At 44.5% G+C, this 25,938-nt stretch overlaps 1 protein-coding gene across 1 annotated transcript; it reads left to right on the forward strand.

The window, feature by feature from the left end:
• The first annotated feature begins 1,684 nt into the window (after positions 1-1,684).
• On the forward strand, positions 1,685-25,584 carry LOC111847033 (transcription factor ETV6-like). The gene is made up of 8 exons (XM_023817871.2): positions 1,685-2,178; positions 8,893-9,020; positions 19,461-19,625; positions 21,598-21,726; positions 22,413-22,895; positions 23,509-23,651; positions 24,865-24,965; positions 25,067-25,584. Exons 2-8 carry the CDS (start codon positions 8,984-8,986, stop codon positions 25,167-25,169), a joined length of 1,161 nt encoding a protein of 386 aa, XP_023673639.1. The 5' UTR covers positions 1,685-2,178; positions 8,893-8,983; the 3' UTR covers positions 25,170-25,584.
• The last annotated feature ends 354 nt before the right edge of the window (positions 25,585-25,938 follow it).

A 25,938-nucleotide genomic window follows, 5' to 3' on the forward strand; every position in this document is an offset into this window, starting at 1 on the left:
TAAAGTCTGCATATTAAGCCTTTATTACAATTTGTCAGATTACTCGAACTTCGTCTAAGTCAGTATTAACTTGTTATTACATGAATAGTCATTACCTTGTATCCCTTTTACCGCCCTATACTGTACCATCTTAAAGGTGAACAATTACAAAATCCAGAGAGAGATTGCTTATAAGATTTTAATAAATATAACTGATCTTAAATATATTTAATAAAAGATATCTGGCCTTAAATATCTCTGATCTGTTCGTTTGTAGCAAAAAAAAAACAAATCCTAAAAACTGGCATTTAATCCACAAATTATTTATTTTGTAACACATCGTGTCTCAGTTCTATTATTTCCGCCAAGACGCAATGATTTACTTTTGACGACAAGTGGCGCTGTTTTCCGGCATACTCAAGTGAGACTTTATTTTAAAAAACAAATGTTCTATCTACAACATTACTAGTGTGTGTGGGTGTGTGTGTATGTGCGCGTGTGTATATATGAAATACACACACACACACACACACATACACACACACACAGGGGTTGAGCAATGAAACTGAAACACCTGGTTTTAGACCACAATAATTTATTGCAGTCAATACAGCATCGATTAATCTTCGGAATGACAGACAAGGTCCTGCACAGTGGCCAGAGGGATTTGAGCCATTCCTCTTGCAGCACATGATGCTGGTGGAGGAAAACGTTTCCTGACTCGTTCCTCCAAAACACCTCAAAGTAGCTCAATAATATGTAGATCTGGTGGCTGTGCAGGCCATGGGAGATGTTCAGCTTAATTTTCGTGTTCATATTCATTAAACCACTCTGTCACCAGTCTTGCTGTGTGTATTGGTGCATAATTGATACATGTCTCACATTGTCCACAGCCCAAGATTTGTGCCGCTGGTATCATTGACACCGACATTTGGAATTGGCATGAGTGACGAAATATTTGATTATAGCAGCCTGACCATGAATATTGACCATGCGGAGCTCTTGACAAAGAGTCAAGGTGCGCATTTAATTCTGAGGTGAGTTGGGCAGCTGTGGTTTAATGTTTTTGAATACAACCTGGGTTAGTACCCAGACATCCCTTTCAGACAGCTTCCTCTTGTGTCTACAGTTACTCCTGGTCCATCCTTCATGGTGGTATGCTGACATTATCCTGGATGCAGTGGCTCACGATACACCACAAAAGCTTGCTGTCCTGGTCACAGATGCACCAGTGAGAAACACACCAAAAACTTGTCCTCTTTTGAACTCTAATACGTCTCCCATTACATGTGTGGATTGCAATATTGTATAGCTGTGCTATTGCTCTGCTAATTCAACTTTCACACTCTGCTCTTACTGGCAGGATGTGCAATCAACCCCCCCATATATATATATATATATATATATATATATATATATATATATATACACTCACATACACGTGTGTATGTATATATGTATGTATAACAATTCGCTACCCGTGTGTACGGTGTTTGTGTAGGTAACACATAAAGCTTGAAACTTCAGCTTGCATTAAATGTGGCGATCAGACAAGCACATGCATTTTTAAAGTGCAGCGGGCCCCATGATCTCACTATTGTTCCCCAATGCGCCGCTTTGCGCACCATGCTGCAGAGCTGGGCTTCCCCGCAGCGCGGTCCCCTTTAAGGGGGCAGTGCCGCTGGACGGGGGGCAGCGCCGCACAGCGCCCGATCCGCCTCATCTCTGCCTAAAATCAATGAGCGGCTGCCCGATCCGCTGTTTCTGCTTTCAGCCTTTTCCAGGAAGAAACTGACGGCGGGCCACGATGGGCCGAGAAATGAAAGGAGGAAACGGAGAAGTTGAATTTGTCCTTTGTGAACAATGACCATAGATTGAAAAAAACATTAACAACACAAACGGGCGCGCATGGTTTTTAAATGGATCGCGACCGAAAATCAATGGTAGTGTGTTCATGAAGGATTATTTTTTAAAGGAAAACAGAGGAAAAGTGGGGAAAGGGAGAACTTCCTGAATTGCGAAAAACATGGTCTGAACCTCCAGGCGATGTGCATTGAAGATATTCGCGGATTCTTCATATCCGATGTATTTTATTGTATCCAATCCCCATATAAAAGGATAATATTACGGAGGGACGCGTAATCATTATCTATTGCTGCAAGGACTTTTGATCGTGCTGTTTGTTGTACACAAGGCTCGGTAAGTGACGTGCTCGCTTGATTCCGCTTCACCGTCAGAAGTGGCTCCTTACAGTCTCCATGCTGTCTGTGCATTTTGACATGAAACTGCAACAGGCTCTGCTCGGCTTGTTGAAAAGTACGCTTTATGGCTTTATTTGAAAACACTCTTTGGGGCTTTAGAAAATGTCATTGCGACACGGTTTCTTCTTTCGGTTTCATGGATCTTGGTTTGTGGGTAAATGATCCCTGTTTACAAGTCCTTTGGATAACGAGTAGTAAATTTACAATTGATTCCCAACACTCATTTGCTTTTAAGGAAATCGCAGCCAAATATTAATAGCATTGTGAAAACTATTGTTACACTGTTTTAAGCCCAGTAATGCATCCGTCACGCACCTTGTAGATCACGGACTGTGTCTGAATGACAGCTTGGAAGTGAGTTTCCATCATCTGTTGGTTCAGTATCTTTGTGCTTCATTTGTGACTTTGCTCAGTGTTGTGCGATGAAGTCCATATCATCATCATCATCATCCTCCAGATGTGCACATTCACCTTGACCCTGTTTCAGTTGAAATCTAGTGGAATTTTAGTAGAGCATCTCCTTTAAAGACTTTTTAAATGTGTGTTTGTATGTAAACGTTAGGGTTTCAGTTGGACCAGTCATAGAACATCACTCAGTTGTTGTATTTTTTGTCATAAGCTTACATAGTTGTATATTCTAGGCAGCGGGTGACAATATAAACTTGCAAACTCTTCTATGTGACGATGTATGTGTATGTGTGTGTGTGTGAAAGAGAGAGACAGAGAGTGTCCTGTGTGTGTGTGTGTGTGTGTGTGTGTGTGTGTGTGTGTGTGTGTGAAAGAGAGAGACAGAGAGTGTCCTGTGTTGCATTGATACTCCATTTAGGCTTCTGCACCTTATACATTATGCTGCTTCGCTGGCTCATCACAAATCTAATATGGGTGGAGAGTAGTTTTGAATCTAATCTACTTAGATAAATTAGAAATTATATACAATTGTGTTTCTTTTGGACTTTGTGCATGAAATGAATGTCTCTCGTCATTGTTAGGAATTTATATTACACTGAATCAGGCCATAATTATTTGCTGAGGTGATTAGAGGTTCATTGTTCTGTTTGTAATGGTACTCAGTGGTACCATTTTTTTTCACTCTGGCTACTGACCCTGCAGTCTGCTGGACCCCATACGAGCTTCATTACAGCATGGCAGGAGGTAGCAAGGTGCTCAGTCAGGGCATCTTCCCATCAGATGGTTGGGGAAAGGGGGCCGACACTGTACCTGGTATAAATGCCAAGCGCTAGCTGGGATGCATTCCTGCAATGTGCATGGAAAATATGTACATGTCAGACATTATTTTATGTGTTAAAGTTATATATGAGGCTGAAGTTTTTATGGAGATATGTTTTATAAAACATATCTGGAAAAATGTGTTAAGGTATACCAAAAGTTATAGATAGATAGTACACATAGTTAATTATGGGGAAACGCTAGGTAGGGATTATTTTTCTATTAATAAATTAGTTGTAAGATGGCCTGATTCACAGAAATCAATTATATTCTGCATTGTGAAGTATTTACTCACACAGACAGACATACACTATATGAACAAAAGTATTGGGACACCTGGCCATTACACCTATAAGAACTTTTATGACACCCAATTCTAAATCCATAGGCAGCAATATGGAGTTGGTCCCCCCCTTTGCAGCTATAACAGCTGCCACTCTTCTGGAAAGGTTTTTTGCAGGTTTATGGAGTGTCTGTGGGAATTTTTGCCCATTCATGCAGAAGAGCATTTGTGAGGTCAGGCACTGATGCTGGCTCACAATCTCCATTCTGGTTCATTGCAAAGGTGTTCGTTGGGGTTGAGGTCAGGGCTCTGTGTGGGCCAGTCAAGTTCTTCCACACCAGACTCACCCAACTGCGTCTTTATGGACCTTACGTTGTGCACTGGGTCATGCTGGAACAGAAAAGGGCCTTCTCCAAACTGTTCCTACAAAGTTGGAAGTAGATAATTGTCCAAATGTCAGGATTGCAGGCGGCTCGGGCACGGGAGCGAGGCATCAGGCACAAAAAGGGCGGACGACCCACTGGCGGCTCCAAGAAAAAAAGGGGTTTATTAAATAAAACAGAAAACACTACAAACACAAAACCAAAAGGACCACGAGGGGTCAAAAAATAAAAGGGGATTAACAAACACTAAATAACAAAACCTAAATACACATCTAAAACTGGGAATCTCTGACATAACCATCAAACACAATCAATACCAACCAACAACACCACAACACACACAATGAACCACTGGGGAACTGAACAGAAGCAGGAACTAAAATACTAAGGGGTAGCGAGACTAACACAGGACAGGTGAGGCTAATTAAGAAAGACCAGGGAAACGGGGTACAAGTGAAACTAATACTCAAAGGAACTAAACAGGAAAACTAAGAACTACCCAAGGAATCAGAACACTGGGGAATTACAGACAGGTAAAGACAAGCAGGGGCACAAGGAACAAAACCAAAAACCATATACAAAATCACTAAATACAATAACTAGACAAACTCAACTGAAACACTAGGGAGCAAAATACAAAAACAGGAGGTGGGATTCAAACACAGGACAGAAGATACAAAGACAACCGGATGCTCAAGGTGTTGAGCCATGAGGCCAACAGAACAGGATAAACTAAAAGACAAACATGAAGGACGGGATGACCAGCAATGCCTGCTAACCAAACGGGGAAGGGACACAGAGTGACAACAGGAGCTGACCCTGACAGTACCCCCCCCCCCCACCTAACGCGTGGACACCGGACGCGCGCAAGGGCACTGCCAGGGCCACAAATAACGGGTGTACAAGACTAAGACAGCACCGGACAGGGAAACCACTTAACGAAAACCAAGGAACTGGACAGACAGAACCAAGAACTCAGACAAGAGGGGAACAAAAACAGATGGGGCAGACACCAGGAGCTGGGACAAGAAGATTAGACGAGGGAACACAGCAGGGGGCAGAACTTGGGGACCAGGAACAAACGGACGTGGACACTGAGGAACAGGACCAGGGACATGAGAATGAAATTGTATAGGGGAACCGGAAGGGAAAGGAACAAAAGGAGCAGGGAGTGGGAAAGGAGCAGGGACATGAGACTGGGATGGAAATGGGGCAGATAAACTGAAAGGGAAGGGCAAAAATGGGACTTGTTGGGGCAGCTGGCCAGGAAACAGAAAAGGGAAATGTTGGGTAGGAGGTGGGCTTTGTGGCCGACTGGAGGGCAAGGAGGAATGGACTGCAGGACGAGGACAGGAACTGGAGGGTGATAAGGAATGGACTGCAGGACGAGGAAAGGAACTGGAGGGTGATGAGGAAGGAACAGCAGGACGAGGAAAGGAACTGGAGGGCGATGAGGAAGGGACTGCAGGACGAGGACGGGAACTGGAGGGCGATGAGGAAGGGAGTGCAAGACTGGAGGGTGATGAGGAGGTGGCTGCAAGACTGGAACTGGAGGGTGACAAGATGGCAGGATGGGAACAGAAATTGGAAGACACCAACGAAGGAACTGAACAGAAGCCTGTTGCTGACCCGCCAGACCTGCCTGGCAGAGCAGAGGCGGCGACCCCCTGTGGGCCGGGCGCGGGTGGAGCTGGGGCCGTGGAGTCAGGTGCGGGCGGTGCAGGTGCCTCGGAGGGCGGCGACGCAGCTGCCAGGTCTGGCGGGTCAGCAACAGGCAGGTCTGGCGGGTCAGCAACAGGCAGGTCTGGCGGGTCAGCAACAGGCAGGTCTGGCGGGTCAGCAACAGGCAGGTCTGGAAACGATGAGGAGGGCATATAACAGGAATGGGAGCTGGAGGGCGAAGGGGTAGGGACTGGGTCTGGGCGGTTGGTCCGCCTGGTGTGTCCCCGTCTCCCCTTTCGGGAGACAGAGAACCGGCCCAGTCCTCTGCTGGACCTCCACCAGTGCCATGCAAGGTCCACTTGGGTGGAGGTAGGATTCTGACATTTGGGGATTGAGGCCAGGACAGCCTTGGGCAGAGATGCAGGGGCAAAGTCAAAAGGCATGGCTCCCTGTGGGCCGGGCGTGGGTGGAGCTGGGGCCGTGGAGTCAGGTGCGGGCGGTGCGGGCGCCTCGGAGGGCAGCGACGCAGCTGCCAGGTCTGGCGGGTCAGCAACAGGCAGGTCTGGCGGGTCAGCAACAGGCAGGTCTGGCGGGTCAGCAACAGGCAGGTCTGGCGGGTCAGCAACAGGCAGGTCTGGCGGGTCAGCAACAGGCAGGTCTGGAACAGTGGGAGGCAGAGTATTGACCGCCAGTGCTGGAACCTCTGGAGGCTTGGAAACCATGGAGGCCAGAGCAGGGGTTTGCTCTTTTGCAGTGGTCATCGCCCGTGTAGGAATCCTGGGGACCCGCGGGATGGCGTCCCCAACCAACCTGGCCCCTTTAAGAGCCAGGCGCGTACCTACAAAGGGGCGAGCTGCCAGCACTGGCAGCGAAGGAGCAGGCAGGTGCACTGCACTCCTAGGCTGCATTGCCATGATGCCTTCCCCTGGGCAGGGCTCGGGCATCGCGGCGGCGGCAGCGGCTGCGACCTCCCCTGGGCAGGGCTCGGGCATCGCGGCAGCGGCGGCTTGTTCACTGGACCTTGGGTCAGGTACTTCAGGCGACCCTGCCAGGTCCACCAGATGCCAAAATACTCTCTCTATCCTACATACCTCCTCCTCCAGAGAGGCAGGAGAGAGCTGGAGAAGTTGGTTGCCAGCTTCTGTCAGGGCTTGGCACAACCATGGTGACTGGAGGACAGTTGGGGTCAGGGATAGCCATTTCCAGACATCCTGAAGAGAGCAGAGCTCCTCCATACGAGCCCTGACGGCATCCAGAACTTCAGGGGGGGCAGGTGTCCCAGAGCCTGGGGATCGTCCTTGGGAGTGGTTCATTCTGTCAGGGGTACAGGCAGCTCGGGCATGCAAAAGAGGCATGGTGCAGGCACAGAAAGGATGAACGACCCACTTGTGGCTCAAAGAACAAAAAACATGGTTTATTTAACTGAACTAAAAAAACACAAGGAACACAAGGCACAACCAAAGGACCACAAGGGGTCAAAAACTAAAAGGGGATTAACAAACACTAAATAACAAAACCTAAATACACATCTAATACTGGAAATCTCTGACATAACCATCAAACGCAATCAATACCAACCAACAACAACACACACAATGAACCACTGGGGAACTGAACAGAAGCAGGAACTAAAATACTGTACTAAGGGGTAGCGAGACTAACACAGGACAGGTGAGGCTAATTAAGAAATTCCAGGGAAACGGGGTACAAGTGAAACTAATACTCAAAGGAACTAAACAGGAAAACTAAGAACTACCCAAGGAATCAGAACACTGGGGAATTACAGACAGGTAAAGACAAGCAGGGGCACAAGGAACAAAACCAAACACCATATACAAAATCACCAAATACAATAACTAGACAAACTCAACTGAAACACTAGGGAGCAAAATACAAAAACAGGAGGTGGGATTCAAACACAGGACAGAAGGTACAAAGACAACCGGATGCTCAAGGTGTTGAGCCATGAGGCCAACAGAACAGGGGAAACTCAAAGACAAACATGAAGGACGGGATGACCAGCAATGCCTGCTAGCCAAACGGGGAAGGGACACAGAGTAACAACAGGGGCTGACCCTGACACCAAAATGCCTTGATATGCTCAAGCAGTAAGAGTTCCCTTCACTGGAATTAAGGAGCCTGGCCCAACTCCTGAAAAACAACCCCATACCATTATCCCTCCTCCACCAAACTTTACAGTTGGCACAATGCAGTCAGGCAGGTAATGTTCTCCTGGCATCCGTCAAACCCAGACTCGGCCATCAGACTGCCAGTCAGAGAAGTGTGATTTGTCACGCCACAAAACACTGCTCCAGAGTCCAGTGCCGGCGTGCTTTACACCACTCCATCCAACATTTGGCACTGCACTTTGTGGTGTGGGACTCCCATGCAGCTGCTCGGCAATGGAAGCCCATTCCACGAAGCTCCCATCACGCGGTTTTTGTGCTGGGGTTCAAGCCAGAGGAAGTTTGGATCTCTGCAGTTATTGAGTCAACAGAGTGTTGGCAACTTGTACACACTATGCGCCTCAGCACTCGGTGACCCCGCTCTGTTACTTTACTTTGTGTCACTTTGTGGCTGAGTTTCTGTTGTTCTTAAATGCTTCCACTTTGCAGTAATACCACTTGCAGTTGACCATGGAATATCTAGCAGGGCAGAAATTCCGCAAACTGACTTACTGCAAAGGTGGCATCTTCTTCACTGAGCTCTTCAGAACAACCCATTGTTTCATAAATGTTTGTCTCAATACTTTTGTTCATATAGTACATGCACGCACAAATGCATGCACAGATCTGTATGTGTGTTTGTGTGTATGCCATCAAACACTAAAATGACCTCAAACTATTTCAAGCATTGGATCACAAATGACTTGTTCTTTCTTTGTAATTTGGTCTTGTGTGATAAATAGGAATGGTGTGTCCTGTAATAGCCCTGTACTAAAACATTAATAGCTTTATCAACTGATATTTTAAGTTGAATTCTTTTCTTTAGTGGACCTCCATGATGACGTTTTCCTATTGCCACAGTATCAGCTGCTGCCTCTGAAGAGCCTGTGGCCTGCTAGATATGCCTTTGTTTCTGTATCTCCTTGGAGCAGGAGGGGATCCCTTTTCAGCCTCTGAGCGAGTGCCCTACCAAACTGTACTTCCTCCCCCGCCCATGCGCCAGCATCACGGCCGGCCAGCCGGATGGAGGAAGGGCCCACTCGCCTGCCGGCACACCTGCGTGAGTACACACACACACGCACAAACACCCGCACAAACACCCGCTCATGTGTATGCAGACTTGCTTGATGACCCGTCCAAACAGTGTTCCTGGACGTCAGCCTTGCTGTGTGCTCTTGATTTAATCTCTGTTGCTCCTATACTAGAAGTACATCAATGTGTCTTTGTAATTCTGCACAGCTGCTGGGAGGGGATACCTACACCTGGAATGTACTGAAATGTGAAACTCAATGAGAGATCACAATACCAGTGGTTCTGTGGGGGTTAATCATATTGCATTGATTAGATCATTATCACAATGTAATGTAGGTTAATCACAATGAATTGACCAGATACTTTTTACCAGTAATATTAAGTGAAAAATACAATGTTTCAAGCTATAAATAATTTAGTCTCCCTCCCATTTTACCTGTGACTAGTCCATGAGTTTGAAGACCTCTGAGGAAGCTAAATACCCAGAGACTGTATCAGGAAATAACCATTCATTTGTGGCTACAATGCAAATATTCCTACCTGTGAATTTGCTATTGCACCTCAGTGCAGCAGAAATCAGAATACAAGTGTAAAAACAAATGAATTGCTTCAGCCTGCCGCGGTGATCATGAATGTTGCAGCTATGTTAGATTGCTGTTTCATGGCAGTAGATGCACTTACATGCATTATTTGAAAAGTACATTTTCTTTTGGATACCTCTTTACAGCTGTTAGGAGCTATTACTATAAATATACTGCACTTGGCATAACGTCATAAATCAGCTGTGATATATTCCACCGTTTCTGTTTTGCATGAATAAGTAGCCTCTTGGAAACCACTTTGATATATTTGCACTGTAAAAATAGATTTTTTTTTGCATTCACATTTTTAAATGCATTTTTATGTGTAAATGAGTGCTGCTTATATACCTAAAGCAAGTTACCAGGGTAGTTTTTATGAATAAAGTGCAAGAATTTGATTGTACTGTATACGCCTAAAAATAAGATGCTTAAACCTTGATTGGACATTGATGCAATAAATAAAAGTTTTAAAAATATATCGATTTTGAGCAATGGCCTTGAGAGTTTATATGAAAAAAATGGCAACTTTGCTTGGAAAAATTGCCCCATAAAAACGGTTTCATAGGTTCACCATCTCTGCTTCTCTTGCCTCACTTTTGTATATGTGACACTTTCATTCCCACTGCATGGGAAGAAAATGTTAGAGGTACTATGAACTGCCCCCCCCCTCCAATCCACAAAGAACTGTAATCTAACAGCTGGCTGTTGCAACAGTACTTGCAGTGCAGCCCATTAAAGTGTGAGGAAGTTGCAGCTGTGCCTGTCACTGTTTTTTCTCAGTAATCTCATCTGCTGGGCTTGACCACAGATCTCGACTGGGGACTTTCTGTATCTGCCGCTGGTTCGGTGGGTTTACAGCCAATGCTCGTGCACTGGTGGCACTTTTCAGTGCAGTGAGCTATCTGTTAGCCGGACTAGCATTTTAAAGAAAGCATTCTGCCATGACCTTCTGAAAGGCTGCAGTGAAGTGCCTGGCCATAATCTCTTAAGAACGTTACCAGTGTGGCAGATGTGAACAGGAGACCTCGGATAAATGCCACGAGTCACCCTTTCGATCCATAACACTGTGAAGGTTTCTCTGAGCTGGGGAGTGTGAAATGAGTAAGAGTACTTGCACAGTGAGGCATCTCCGTCAGCTTGAATATGTCTGTGTGTGTTTGGGTTTTTATGCTGCTCATGAAGAGTCAATTTGGGAAAATGCAGCCCTAGAAAAAGCACCACCGTGTTATTGTTAGGCGTCCTGAAAGCTGATGGGAGTTCCGACAGAGACCGAGATACAGTGTCTCTCTCTGTGTCTCTGAGGGAATTGTCCTGCATATTTCCTACACCTGGAAGCCACTGCTTTTCTTCAGCAATTTCCTGAGTGGCAGAAGGCCATTCCCGAAAAGTGGAGAATAAAAATCTGGAAGGGAGCCTGTTCTTGCGTCCCAATGGTGGAATAAAACACGGATTGTACAGTTCGGTATCTTCCTTGGGAAACTGTGGCCCCGTGCAGCAGCGCAAAGTGAGCTGACGCAAGCAGATCTTTATGCATGGGGCATGTGTTCAGCTGATGAAATGAAGGGTGGTGTTTTTACACGACTCTCTCTGTGGCTGCTACAGCTTGGGCTGGTGGCAGATAAACGCAGCACCGGTCACCTTAATTATGCAGTGGTCCTCACAGCATGAAACTGGGGACTAAGAGTTTGAGGTTGGCAGTATACAAAATGCAGACAGCACGTTAATTACATTTAATTATAATTAATTATATGTATTTTGTGTAATTTTTATCATTCTGTGTGGGCTCCTGTTATGTATGTAAAGGTCAGACCTTTTAGGGGAAATTGTATGCCAAATCACTGCAATTTGTGCTGCACGAACAGCTGGAATTAAAGATTTACTTTTTATTTCTGGCATAATTTTCTCAGAAATGAAACTAGCTTCAAAGATTTAGAACAACAATGCAAAGGTTTACGTGATTCACAAATTCACAAGATTCACAAATTCACAAGATTGTGTCCTGCCAAATTTTTGTAATTATTTACACAGAGGGTAAACATTTTTGGAGTCACAATTTCTTTTTGCGGAAAAAATCAAGGTCACTTGAATAGGGGAATAATTATACTGTAGTGTAATTATAGGACATATGTGTACAATGTGCGTGAGAATGACCAGAAATCAAAATGTCAGACAAAGATGGTTTGGTGTAATGTACTGTCAGGATTTCGGGCACATGAAGGTGTTTTTTTTTTTTTTTTTACTGGAGGTGAGGTTTGGGGGGGGGTTGTGATAATCTTCCTTTTTCCAATGAGTTTTTACATTGCTGTTATTTATAGCTTGCAACATTGTATTTTCCCCTTCATATTACTGGTAACGGTTAAATAATACCAGTGAAATTTTGATGATTAATAGCATCCCTAAATTTCCTCCGGGATAAATAAAGTTTTTCTGATTCTGATTCTGATTCTGAAAATGCTTATTATTACTTGCTGATTATGTCATTTCACACCACAGCGATTGTTGCAGATTAGAGAGATTGCTTTCGCTTCTGCTGTGTCGTAAATATGTTCTTGCCATGTTTGAAAATGTGACCTTCACCAAACTTTGCGGCTGCATTTTCATGATTCACGTTCCTCTGTGAGACGAGCCAGCTCAGGTTATGCCAAGCTGATGAAGGGTCAGTGATGGAGTGTTCATTTCACATTGCACTGTACTTGCAGTGTTTCAATTCGAATGCAGTGGGTCATCTTGAATACGGAAGTGCGGTTTCATCTCGAACTTGGGCGTGTATCGATGTGGCTAATTGATGTGGCCGTCGTGTGAAAACGCGGCACATTGTAAATGTCCTTATGGCTGAACAAAAGTTTAGGGACAGCTCACAGTGAAGTGGAACAAACATCAGTAAATTACCTTTTTTTTAACTCTTTGACTACTTTTTTATTAAGTCTTTCATTTCCTGGGTTACTTTATATATATATATCCCATTTGTGTTTTTATATAGATGTAAAAAATTGACCTCAGGTTCCCAATGAAATAAAAATAGGCTTATGGTGTGAACAGATGACAGTCCACCCCATATAATGCTCATTTAGGGAACAGATATGCCTTTCTGGGATATGTGTTTTCAGAATTATTCAAAAATACTTTCATTATTTATGTAAAATATTAACCGGAGTTTTAGAAATGCATGCACACAAAAGAGTTTGTAAGTAAGGGCCTGCAATGCCTTTGCAGTTTTGAAATTTCTGCATGCTTCCTGTCTGACTGGGCAGAGGAGATTAGGGTAATTCCCATGTTGATGTTACCAGGATCCAGTTCCCCCTTTCATTAGAAAGTGACGGTTTACAGATGGCTGAAAGAAATGGAGAACAAATAAACAAAGCAGAAAACTGCTTTTATAATCAAAGTGCCGAGGAGGATAATTTGACTGGTTCTTGTTTTTTTTTTTTTCGTTTGTTTTTTAATGGAACCAGTTTTGGTAGCTTTGCCTCATTGACTTCCTCAAAGAACACCTCCAGGCCGCAGTCTGACAAACGAGTCAGTTTTGTACCTTATAGAAAGTGCGTATATAATGTCTTGCTCAGCGCCACATGTAACAAGGGAGTTTTTATGGAGAGGATTTAATGGGAAGGCCAAACTTTCTGTAGTGTGAATAAGAGGAGGGGGCAAATCCAACAGTGAGGAAATACTGGTGACCCCCCCCCCCACCCTCCAGGAGTGATATGCATGCTAGGTCTTACATCCTGCATCCTTCTTTATTTCAAAAGAGCCTTAATCTGTTTTGTGAAACCCCACCCCCCCCCCCCCCCCCGAAAAAAAAAACAAAAACTAAGATTTACTCCAAGGTTGCCTAAGAATGATGTCACCAGGAAGTGACCTTAGCAGAGGGGGTTGTGGAGGAGCCCCTCCCCCCACCCACACAAAAATAAAGAATTCTGCTCAAAATCTGAATTTTGGTTTATATCAGTGCTATTGTTAACTATGTTGTCAGTTAAGTGAGCTTAATCACACCTATACTGATGAATCACCAATCTCTGCTACTTTAAATATGTAGATACATCTTTTAATAGTGGGCAGCATTTTTGAAATGTTGACTTCCTACTTAAGGATTCATTTATAATATTAATACCTTGCATTCTGACATAAGCATTTATTAAGAATTAATATAAAAATTGAGAGACTTGCACAACAAACACAACACTTCAGAAATGAGTATCCTGTGGTTGCAATGCAGACATGTGAAGTATATAGATTTTCAGACGGTTGGCAGACAGGCAGCTTGTAAAATAAGATAGCTCTTCAGAAGGATACATGGCAGTGCTCCAGACCTTCTCTTATCGCTCCCCGGTCTTTCCTCCTCCCTCTGTCTGTCTCTCCCGCTCTGCTTTGCGCGCTGGTGATAAAAAGCACAGCTGCTGTGGGTCCTGACCACAGGAAGTTTCCTGTGCTGGAAGGAGAGAGCTGAGGGGGAACTTCCTGCCAAGAGGGGCGCTTTGTGGGAAGTTGTTTAGAGCTTCCTTCCCTCCCACTCAGCAGCTGCGCGAGGCCATCGCAGATGGTCACGGCGGGGTCCTCGGGGGCTGCCCAAATCTGCCTTTTCCGCCATTCAGCGGGAGACCCCTGAATATTGCAGGGGAGTGCATATTGTAAACACGGGCTCACGTGACAGCCTCACTCACGCATTTGAAGCTCCGGATCGGCCACGTTTTCACAATTTCAAAAAAAGAACAAACCCACGGCATCGATGTGAAGGTGATAAAATTCAGCCTTTTAAACCCTGGTGTTTATTTTATGGTCTTCTGCTGCCGTTATTCTGTATATTTTCCAAGCAGATTCTCAGATCTTTGACCCCATGATGTTGTGTTTGTGCACTATAAGAAAACAAATATATTTCCATGAATAAAGAACCATATTTAGAAAGGTACATTTTGTACAGTTATTTACCAGACTAGTTACAGTATTTACAGCTTATCTTTTATTAATTTAAGGATAGAACAGAAGTGGGTTAAGATCCTTGAAACTTCCGGTGGCTTGCCCAGAAGATTGGTAACAGCACTGTGCTGGTTTCCCTCTGCTAATGGCGCATCCCGTATTTTATGGAAGAAAAATATCTGTGAGTCAGAATGAGTGGGGGGACGAGACGAGCTTGTGGTGAATCTTATGGAATCCTTAGCGCAAGATCATAAAGGGAGGGGTCTGAACTGTCACAGAGCAGCCGTATCCGCACAGATATATGGGAATATACAGCCATGGTGACATAAACTTCTGTGATACGATGACAGCGAGGAAAGGTGATACTGACAGTGTACCATGATGGTACACTGTCAGTATCTTTTAACTCTGAATTTTTAGCATTTTTTAACTTTGGTGACTAAAATATCAAGACCAGCATCTCCAGGAAGCTTAATTTTTAACGATAAAGCCGATAATTTAAAAGAAAGCGATATTATGCAGAATGTGTCGTGGCTGATGCTGCCCTGGACCTGCACGGTTGAGCTATAACTCTAGAATGGTGTCATTCGCTGAGGGTGGAAGCAGACAGTCTGTGTGATTATGCGCTCAGGGCCCTTGGAACGACTTCTAAGCTACATTCATGCATTTCACCAGTGTGTTTACAGCCCATTGAAGTGAGGCCTCCTTTATGGTAGAGCACGGATTGGATACCTCCATGTACTTCTTGTGGTCCCAGTCTTTCCATTTCGTCATGAGACAGAGCACTGGACTGTCAGCTGACATTGACTATTTCTTAAACAATGACCAGTTAGCTCTCTGTGTGCCAAATGTATAACTCATAGCCTATTTCAGTCTCCCTAGCACTGTTAAGGTTGTGTTTCCATAGAGAGAGACTGGCCCTTCCATTGCTGGTGAGTCAGTAAAGAGATTTTTATCCCGGAGGGGAGATGTTTCCCCTCCCACGTCTCTGCGGGGTACTCTGTCACCCCCTGCTTCTCCTACTCTGATTCATTCACATTCTCTTATTCTCTTCCTGGCCTATCTTTTGCTCTCATGGCAAACGAAGCTCCTATTTGCTCCGCCGAGATGCAAAGGCTAACCCCTGCTTTTCTCTAAAATCGCTTTTGTTAAAAATGCTGTAGGTAAAGACTGGCTTTCGTCCAGGTGAGGAGGTAAAGCAGAACGTTTGTTAAGGTCTAGTTCTCACACCCCACTGTTACTCAAAAAGAATACAACACTCAGCTTTTGTGTTTGGGATAAAAAAGAAAATATTATATCAGTATTTGCAATTTCAATTAGTTGATTGCTGAAGCATTTCTTAGAACACTGTGTAGATTTTCTGAGCAAATTTGGGTAGTTTTGTTCTATAATTTTTACATTGGTTTTGGGAACATATTTCATGGGATTTTGGATGATCCTTCTATGCAGAACCTTTCAAGATGGATGATATTTTGAGGTTTGTTCTTATGGACTGCTTCCTGTGGGTGAATGTATCAGTTATGGAGACAAAGGTGGGCATAGCAAAACATTTGGGGTGGGCGATTCTACGAGGTCAAAATTTTTATATCACCATGAGGGTTAAAAATCACTTTTTACTAGTTTAAATGTAGGTTAGTATAGTTATGTCGGTTACTTTTGTTACTTGTATGTGCCCTGTTGCACGTGGCTCAGTTTAAGGGCTTGAGATAGGAGAGTCTGGCATGGCGTTATCACGGATGAGCAATCCTTTGTGGGGACTTTCCCAAAAAGTAAACACCTAGGCATGAGTGCAGGTATCTGATTGGGTTCACAGTTCAGTGCAATTTTAGTTCAGCAGGGACGCAGTTATAAACATAAGGCAATGTGCCTGTCGACGTGTCCGAATAACAACACCGCTCAACAAAATGCTCGTTTGCACTGTAAAAATAAATATGTAAAATTAAAATTAAAAAATGCTTGCATCATAACAATCATAATTAACGAAATCCCATGTTCTCCGCTACAGAGCATGGTCACATATCTGTAGTAATAAACAACCCTGTAACCTCAGTAGTCGTTTTTCAGCCCAGTCTGATTTTCCTGGTAAAAGAGACCTTGAATGCCATGAGGAGACTAACTTAATAGTCATAGGAATGCCATAAAAAATAATAAGATACAATAAATTAAATAAATGTGTTTCTTTATTGCCTTTGCATTTTCTTTATTGCTTTTTCCATATTGATTTTGCTTTTCCCCCAAGGGCCGAGCTGTCGATAAACTGGCATTGAGTGGGCCTTCCCAGAAGGGGCTGGCAGGCGAAAAGGCTCTACTGGGATAGCTAACTGTGTATGGTGGCTTGTATGTCACTCTGTACTGTAGGCGGTAGCAGTATGCGAACTGGTGTCCCTTGGTAATAATGGAGGAGAAGAGGCGAATTTCGGGAATCATAGTGGTAATTGCGGAAGGAGCTGCAGAGGAAATCAGGAAATTTCAGAAGCCTTAGGTATGTTTAGTGATTTTCATTAGATTATTTATAATGCAGTTATTATGCAGTTCATTAGATTTCATTAGAGGTATGATGGAGGAAGTGCTGTGAGAGCCACAGTGACCTTTATTTTGAAATCCCGGTGGAACCATGACTGCGAGAGACCCACCATGACAGAGGCTTCATCCTATTTTCCCCATTTCAGTGCAAGCGCACTGAGATGCCGTACACATTGGTGATGTATGTTGACTTAAGACGCAAAGTGTGCAAGTGTATGTAAAGAGCTGGAGTATTCACACGCCTAGTGCAGGTATCCAAGGGTGTCCCGTTGCTCAATTATGCCAAGTGCAGCGCCCTTAATGTGCACTTTATCCACACATTGGCAAATACTGCATGGAAGCCATTTTCAGCTAAAGTGTATAGATCACCATGCACCGCACCACTGATGACTAATCTTTACATCACAACAAACACGAGGAAGTCTGTCGGCGTATCAGAGCACAGCATGCTTCCTAAGAAGTTTCAGTATGAGTGCGCAAAAGTTGTATGAAGAAAGTTTACATAGCCTAGGCTACAGTGAAGAACAACCCCAAACACAACTGACACAAATGATAACATAGTTGTAGCACCCGGGCAATTTTGCTCTTTATATGCTGTAAACTTGCGCACTTTGCATCTTCTGTGAACATGTGTTACCAGAGTGTGTAGTATCTCAATGCGCTTGCACTTAAATGGGGTATATGGGATGAAGCCCAAGTTTTCCTTATAAGGGGCTACTCCACAAAACAAGTTTAGATGGTTAGCCAGATAACTTTAAAAGTTTCTACAAAGCATGTTGTCAGGAAACCTGATTGCTGGCCATATATCAATACCTAAGGTCCACTGGGCCTTTGGGAAGGGATGTATCCCTGTCGAGTCCAACTGCCTTTAATATAAGCAAATAATCATTTGTTTCACAGTTTCCTTGACTAAAACCAGCCATGTTGTACCATGTTTTGCCACTCGCTCCATCTGAGGGGGTGTGTTCCAGTGGGAAGGCCCGCCCAAAGCCAGTTGATTGACAGCTTGGCCCTTTGAGGAATACCAAAAGCAATAAAGAAAAGCATTTTTCTTATTTTAATTTTTTTATTTGGATTTCTGTAACTTTCTTATTCAATATTTATTTTCTTATCCCTTCACAGATTTATTCTTTTTTATGGCACTCATATGACTCCATACTAACTTGCAGAGGCTCTTTCTGCCTTGCGTTGGATGTATACACACTCGAATTATGTCGTCTCAAGCGTGCTGGATGCGTTTCCAGAAACACTTCTGAGTTCGGTATAACAGAGCTGACGTTCTTGGTCTTATAAACTACTCTGCCTTTGGTGTTGATATAATTTACTGGGAAACTAAAATGTTCCCAAGCTACTGATTTAAGTGATGTGGGAGGGTCTTTCAGCTCTCTTAACCAAATCATAACCACAATTAGCATAATGTATTCTGTGTTGAACTTGTGAATTTAGATTTTGCCCTTGTCAAGAAATGTATCAATTTGTTTCATTGTGCATTCCAAACTGAAAATGATGTAACCAAAAGGCTTGATAAAATACGTGTACCATCAAGCCCTTCAAATTTAGTTCTGAAATGCTCTTCAGCAAAAACCATTCATATTTTTGTCATCAAACAAACATCGATTCACCAATTCTCAGCCCTGCAAAACATTTTTTTAATTATTACCATTTCTGTGCTACCTTCAGTGTAAGTTTGTCTTGTTTTAAAGATCTTCCCAAGGCTATAAAGTGGTGCTGGGTAGGAGTTATTAAATCATTCATTTTAACAATAGCCTGTGGACCACTAGTGGCAAATAAGCCCTGAAGGCATCAGTGACTCATCTCCAGAACCTGCTGGCATGGAGGCGACATCTCATGGTTGATGAGACTTTTTGTCCCTAGGATGCATCTTTGGAGCAGTTCTTTGACTGTTTCATTTGTTCCTCTTCACTTTCCACATTTTGACTTAGGAAAACAGGCTCTTGTGTCTTGGCGAGTTTTCAGCTATTCCACGTTTAAACATTTTGATTGTTGTCTGAATGTGGTCTGCAACACGATTAACCATTCATGATTTTGTACACATAACATCCTTCATGTTCCTTCAACAACCATCTGTCTCTTGTGATTGGACAGTTTGGCCTGTTGTTTCTCATTGGTGATGATAAAGGACTTTCTCATGCCTGTTAGCTCATTTGTATACCCAAGTGAAACCGGTAATGCAAGGCCTCCATACGGTTCCTTAAAACACAGTACAGTATCTGTATAACACACTCAGGAGTCTTTGCAATCTATGTTTTTTAGAGTTATTAGTATAACTTATTTTAAGATTGTTATTGTTTAAGTGCTTGTTATTGTTCCATTGTTTGTCGTTTATTCGTGAACTGATGTCCTTCACAGTGAACCTGACCCATATTATTCATCACTGCTGTTGGTCTGCACTGAGGCTGGATGCTGACTGTGTCCCGCCCCCCCCCCACCAGGTCTGCAGCCCGCTCTTTGGAGCAGAGAGGATGTCTCGCAGTGGCTGAAGTGGGCCGAGCGGGAGTTCTCCCTACATCCCATTGGCAGTAACACCTTCCAGATGAATGGAAAGGCGTTGCTGTTGCTCACCAAGGAGGACTTCCGGTACCGCTCACCCCACTCAGGTGAGGGGATCTCCACTCTGAGCCAGGCTTAGAACCTGTCCCCCTCTATACCAGGGATGAGGTCTCACCCTGCGGTTTTCGTCCTGGCCGTGGAACACTGGACCAGCTTTATACCCTTGCAAGGGTACTGGAGGGGGCCTGGGAGTTTGCCTATCCAGTCTACATGTGTTTTGTGGATTTGGAAAAGGCTTATGACCGGGTACCCCGGGGTGCTCTGTGAGGGGTGCTTCGGGAGTATGGGGTCCGGGGTCCACTGTTGTGGGCCATTCGGTCCCTGTATGAACGGGGCAGAAGCTTGATCCGCATTGCCGGTTATAAGTCGGACATGTTCCCAGTGCGGGTTGGGCTCTGCCAGGGCTGCCCTTTGTCATCGGTCCTGTTTATAATATTTATGGACAGGATTTCTAGGTGCAGTCAGGGTGTTGTGGGTATCCAGTTCGGTGGCCTCAGGATTGCCTCGCTGCTATTTGCAGACGATGTTGTCCTGTTGGCTTCATCTGCTGGGGACCTCCAGCGTGCTCTGGGGCGGTTCGCAGCCGAGTGCGAAGCGGCGGGGATGAGGATTAGCACCTCCAAGTCCGAGACCATGGTTCTCAGCTGGAAACGGGTGGATTGCCCTCTTCAGGTCAGGGAAGATGTACTGCCTCAAGTGGAGGAGTTTAAGTATCTCGGAGCCTTGTTCACGAGTGAGGGTAGGCAAGATTGAGAGCTGGACAGACGAATCAGAGCGGCGTCTACAGTTTTGCAGGCGCTTAACCGGTTCGTCGTGGCTAAGAAAGAACTGAGCCGAAAAGCAAAGCTCTCGATCTATTGGTCCATCTTCGTCCCTACCCTCACCTACGGTCATGAGCTATGGGTAATGACTGAAAGAATGAGATCGCGAATACAGGCGGCCGAAATGAGGTTTCTCCGCAGGGGGTCTGGGCGCTCCCTTAGGGATATGGTGAGAAGTCCGGATATCCGGGAGAGCCTCAGAGTAGAACCGCTGCTCCTCCACGTCGAAAGGAGCCAGTTGAGGTGGTTTGGACATCTGGTGCGGATGCCTCCTGGACGACTACCTGGAGAGGTTTTCCGTGCATGTCCTACAGGGAGGAGGCCCCGGGGCAGACCCAGGACTCGCTGGAGGGATTATATCTCTCGGCTGGCCTGGGAACGCCTCGTCGTCCTCCGCGAGGAGCTGGTAGAGGTAGCTGGGGAGAGGGGGGTCTGGGTATCTCTCCTGAAGCTGCTACCCCCGTGACCCGAACCCCGGACAAGCGGAACATGATGGATGGATGGATGGATGGATGGATGGAGGTCTCACCTATTAATGACATCATCGTACATCCATATCCTTGGTCCTGGTGGCCAAATCACCAGACCATACTGGAGCTCACCTGATCAAATCCAGTGTTCTTTCTCAGCACCAGCTGTGCGTGGTTTGAAATCTCCATTTTCATTAAGACTAAGTATCTGTGAACTGTATGATCTGCGTGTATTTGCCTGTGACAAATCTGCCTACTCACATGACCGGTGTAAAATGTGTGGCAGGTTGTTATTACATGTTATTTCCTGATGATCATTTTTGGCTACACTTCACTTGAGGGAGCACAAGTAACTCAGTTACTACTCAAATACAAATAATGAACAAATATAGTCGCTGCATGAATTACATGAACCGTTATGATTGATTAATGATGAATGAACATGGGGTCAGTACATAATTAGCACTTGGTTTCTGGTTAATTAATACATCAAGTGAGAGTATACTACTGCATTGTTTGTGTCCCCTCCATTAGTCTTGCCTCATTTTTAGACACTAAGTAATCAAAATATTCTAACATTTTATTTTAGCATTTACAAAACTGGGAATGTTAACTGAAATAAATAAGGTTAAGTATCCCGCTCAAAAGCATAAGAACAGGCCTCTGCAGAGCAGCCCACACTCTGGCGGCCTAATGCCTTCCGTTCACGCGTCCATCGTAACCCGCAGGCGATGTCCTATATGAGCTGCTTCAGCACATCCTGAGACAGAGGAAGACCCATGGCTTACACTCCTCTAGCTTCTACCAGGGAAGCTTCCACTCGCAGCCAGGGGACCATCAGCTTCACAGGCTTGAAGGTGAGCTGCAGGAAGGCTGAAAGCGCTGACTTCATTTGGCTCGACATCTACTGTAGTGTTAAGCTATTCGGTGAACGTGAAGGGTAAATCACCAGAGGCAAAGTGGTGTGGAATTCTTCCATGAAGCTCAACTTCTTTGTAGTTTAACTAGTGTGTAGTGTCCATTGGCACGTCACCTCACAAAGACGATAACCTTCAACAACAACCTGGCAATGGCTCTCAAATGGCTATGAAATTGTTTATATAGTATGTTCATTATGTTATCTGGTTTTAATTTAAAGTGTAGAAAAAAATAAGAAGGAAAGTTTTTAAAATTTAGCAGGGAAATAAACAACAGTCTGTCTTCCCTGGACATGCTGATGTTCATTAAATGAATGTAATTTGATCTTAATTAAATGGTCCACCTTATTGTTGTTCTCTATTTCTTGCCAGAGAGTTAAATTGTGTATTTTAATCAAATTTGCCTGTAAAGTATCCTTTGACTGTGTATTTTATTTCATTGGTTGGCTAAGTCATTGAAATCCAAGCCCCCATTATTTTAAATTTGCAGTATAGCAGTGACATCTAGTGGAGATATTGAAAAATCACTGATAATCTCATCTGTAGGTGAAATCTCCAGGTGTGGTAGGATATGTTATTAAGATGAGTGGCCTTCCACCTTTTTAACCTCAATATCCTTTATACAGAAACGGTACGTCGAACCCCACAAGGTACAGAGCCCATCCCTCAGTTCACTCCCACCATTGAGCTGCGTCATCGTCCCCGGTCGCCTCATAACCCGAGGCAGCCATCGCCAAATTCCTGCCGCTCGCCCCCAAAGCCGGGCCTTCGTGAGGACCCCTCACAGCTGACCTCCCAGCTGCCCGACAGCAACCACCACCCTGAGGAACAGTACCAGCTGTCCCTGTCGCCAGCAGAGGGCGCAAATGGCCGCTGCGTCTCGCCACATGAGGGCGACTCGCACTTGGTGCACAGTGCCGCCGTGCACCCCATCCTCCTTAACACACGCATGTCCCTGGCCGATTTCAAACGCGCACGGATGACCCCCATGAGTGGGCGAGATGGGTCCACGCTGGTCTCCAATCGGGAGGAGCTGCTGTACCAGAACCACATCTTGGTGCCTTCATCTCCCCTTGAGGAGCCACCTCTGCCCATTGGACGAATCGCAGGTAGGCCTGGCCTTCAAGATCCAGGGGCTGTTGTTTCACTGGTGTTCTGACGATGAACTGCAGCTGCCACCAGTGTGTTTGCATTAAGGCCCTTTGCCATTTCCCCTCTGCAGCTATCGCCAGTGTGTTTGCATTAAGGCCCTTTGCCATTTCCCCTCTGCAGCTGCCGCCAGTGTGTTTGCATTAAGGCCCTTTGCCATTTCCCCTCTGCAGCTATCGCCAGTGTGTTTGCATTAAGGCCCTTTGCCATTTCCCCTCTGCAGCTGCCACCAGTGTGTTTGCATTAAGGCCCTTTGCCATTTCCCCTCTGCAGCTATCGCCAGTGTGTTTGCATTAAGGCCCTTTGCCATTTCCCCTCTGCAGCTGCCGCCAGTGTGTTTGCATTAAGGCCCTTTGCCATTTCCCCTCTGCAGCTATCGCCAGTGTGTTTGCATTAAGGCCCTTTGCCATTTCCCCTCTGCAGCTGCCGCCAGTGTGTTTGCATTAAGGCCCTTTGCCATTTCCCCTCTGCAGCTGCCGCCAGTGTGTTTGCATTAAGGCCCTTTGCCATTTCCCCTCTGCAGCTATCGCCAGTGTGTTTGCATTAAGGCCCTTTGCCATTTCCCCTCTGCAGACTGCAGGCTGCTGTGGGACTATGTGTATCAGCTTCTCTCTGATATCCGCTATGAGAACTACATTCGATGGGAGGACAAGGAGAGCAAAGTGTTTCGCATTATGGATCCGAATGGACTCGCTCAGCTCTGGGGCAATCACAAGGTAACATTATTATGTTACAATATCCAAAATCCCGGATGATATCCTGTCCTGGGTTATTTGCTGCCTCCAGCCTCCGGACTCCCGCAACCCTGAATATGGATATATGATGATATAAGTGCCAGTGTTTTAATTTTAATGCATCTGAGAAAAAAAAATCTGTTTGTATGAGCAAATGTAGAGAGTATGGAGGATTTAGGAAATTGGCATCAGCTGATTAAGAAGTGCAAGTGATTTCTGTATAACAGTTATCAGTTACAGTTATCAAGTGACAGTTATCAGTTATCTTAGCAGGTCTGGAACTATTAGTATCAGTTTAAGAATCATTTCATCATGTATTATAAATGCCACAGTCTTGGAACCATCCCCAAATTTCAGCTTCATTCCAAGTGTTTGGCTGTAAAAAATAAATCGCTACGTTTCATGCATGATGTCATGGAGGTATGCACTGCAAGGTTACATTTCCTTCAAAAAAAAAAAAACTGCGAATAAAACTGGAGAACTCTCAGATACTTTTTACAAAACCTAAACTTTCAGAAAAAAATCAGACCACAGTATAATGGGCATAATTACAGTCAGTTACCTGCCATAAAAAATAAACGGGCCTGCTTCTAAAAAAAAAGTTCTGAGGCCTGATTCACAGACCTGGATCTGAATGGAAGAGCTTCACTCAGAGGCCCTGTGGCCAGAGGCCCCCTGACCCCCCATGCGCTGGATGTAGCAGGGCTACCAACTTCGCTCAGCTGGCTGGCCTTAGATTTTCAATTCGAGACAAGTCTGCACACACATGCACACGCATTTACGTGTATCTAACAGTTTTATTACCTTGTAAACAGTCTGTAGGATTTGCAAACTACCCCGACACATTTAATGTAGCTAACTTTATGTTTATAATGGAATTACATATATTTGCTGTAAGATTTCTTTCGTGAGCCTGAGGGTCTGAAAGTGCGAGTGTCACACCAGATGCATGAGAGTTGGCAGCCCTGCTGCATCATGCACTAACCTCCATGCTAGTAAGATAGTTTCTAAGGGTGAAGTATAACTAAATCTTCTTGGCTTCATCTGGATTGGCAAAACTGAATGTTTATGGATGGAACTGTGAGCACTTACAATCTCATGCTTAATTGTGGGTCAGACTGGGAGCTGGGATATTGTGTATTTTGGCAAATTGATCGGACTAACATAGCTCTGTGATTTACATTCCTCAAATCAGAACAGGACTAACATGACTTATGAGAAGATGTCAAGAGCGCTGAGGCATTACTACAAGCTGAACATCATCAGGAAGGAGCCCGGCCAGAGGCTGTTGTTTCGGTAAACCTGCCTCTTGCTTAGTAACAGTCGCTGGCTTCATCGGAGCTATGGGAGCATTTTTTTCAGCTCCTCCTGCCCCTGTCATCTGCTCTTTGTTCCAGGTTTATGAAAACCCCAGACGAGATTATGAGTGGCCAGGCCGACAGGTCGGAGCACTTCGATTCAGACCTCGACGATCAGATGTACGTAAAGGAGGAATGCTGAATGTGCATGACACTCCGACAGAGTAACGTGGATTTTGAAAAGCATCTGAAACTAGATTCCAGACAAGAGGAACTTAAACCTGTGGATTAACTTTAAATGCATTTCACATTCACTCTTTTAAATTAGATTTTATGTGAAGTTTGCTATAATTTTGATCAATTAAATCTTTTATATATGAACCTATAATAAAACATCCAAAGCGGTGTCTCTTGGATATCTATTATACATGCTTGATTTACGATATGGATCCAGTGTTTTGGATATACAGTTCATGTTCTTTATGTGCCATTTAAGTGCATTTATGTGCATATTTCAGGATGTTGGGATTTTTTTATGGTGCTGATAGACATTCTTTGCAAATGCAGAGCAGGAGTATGTTCAGTGCATAATAAATATTTAAAATTCAACAGTTAAAGTTGTCAGTTATATCTTTATTTGTATAGATCAGCAGCGTTGGTACTTTACTGCATGGAATGTTGGTAATGTGCGAGTGAATGATTATGCAAGGAGAAAGAAACACGCAATGTGGAAAGCAAAAATAACGTTTACTAGACACTATTGGGAGAGAAAAAAAGAATCTAATATAAAATAAGATGACATCTATTGATCACGGAGATAAATCCTTTACATCGATAAGCTTGGGGACAGTAGAATTACCAGATGCTACATGACCATAACCTTTGCAGGATGGGTATTATGTAAACAAGACTTTTTGTCGGTACTGAATTTGATCAAGGCTCATTAGCACATGCCGCATGTGTTTGGGACT

The sequence above is a fragment of the Paramormyrops kingsleyae genome, chromosome 1, assembly GCF_048594095.1.
Source record: "Paramormyrops kingsleyae isolate MSU_618 chromosome 1, PKINGS_0.4, whole genome shotgun sequence".
NCBI lineage: Eukaryota > Metazoa > Chordata > Actinopteri > Osteoglossiformes > Mormyridae > Paramormyrops > Paramormyrops kingsleyae.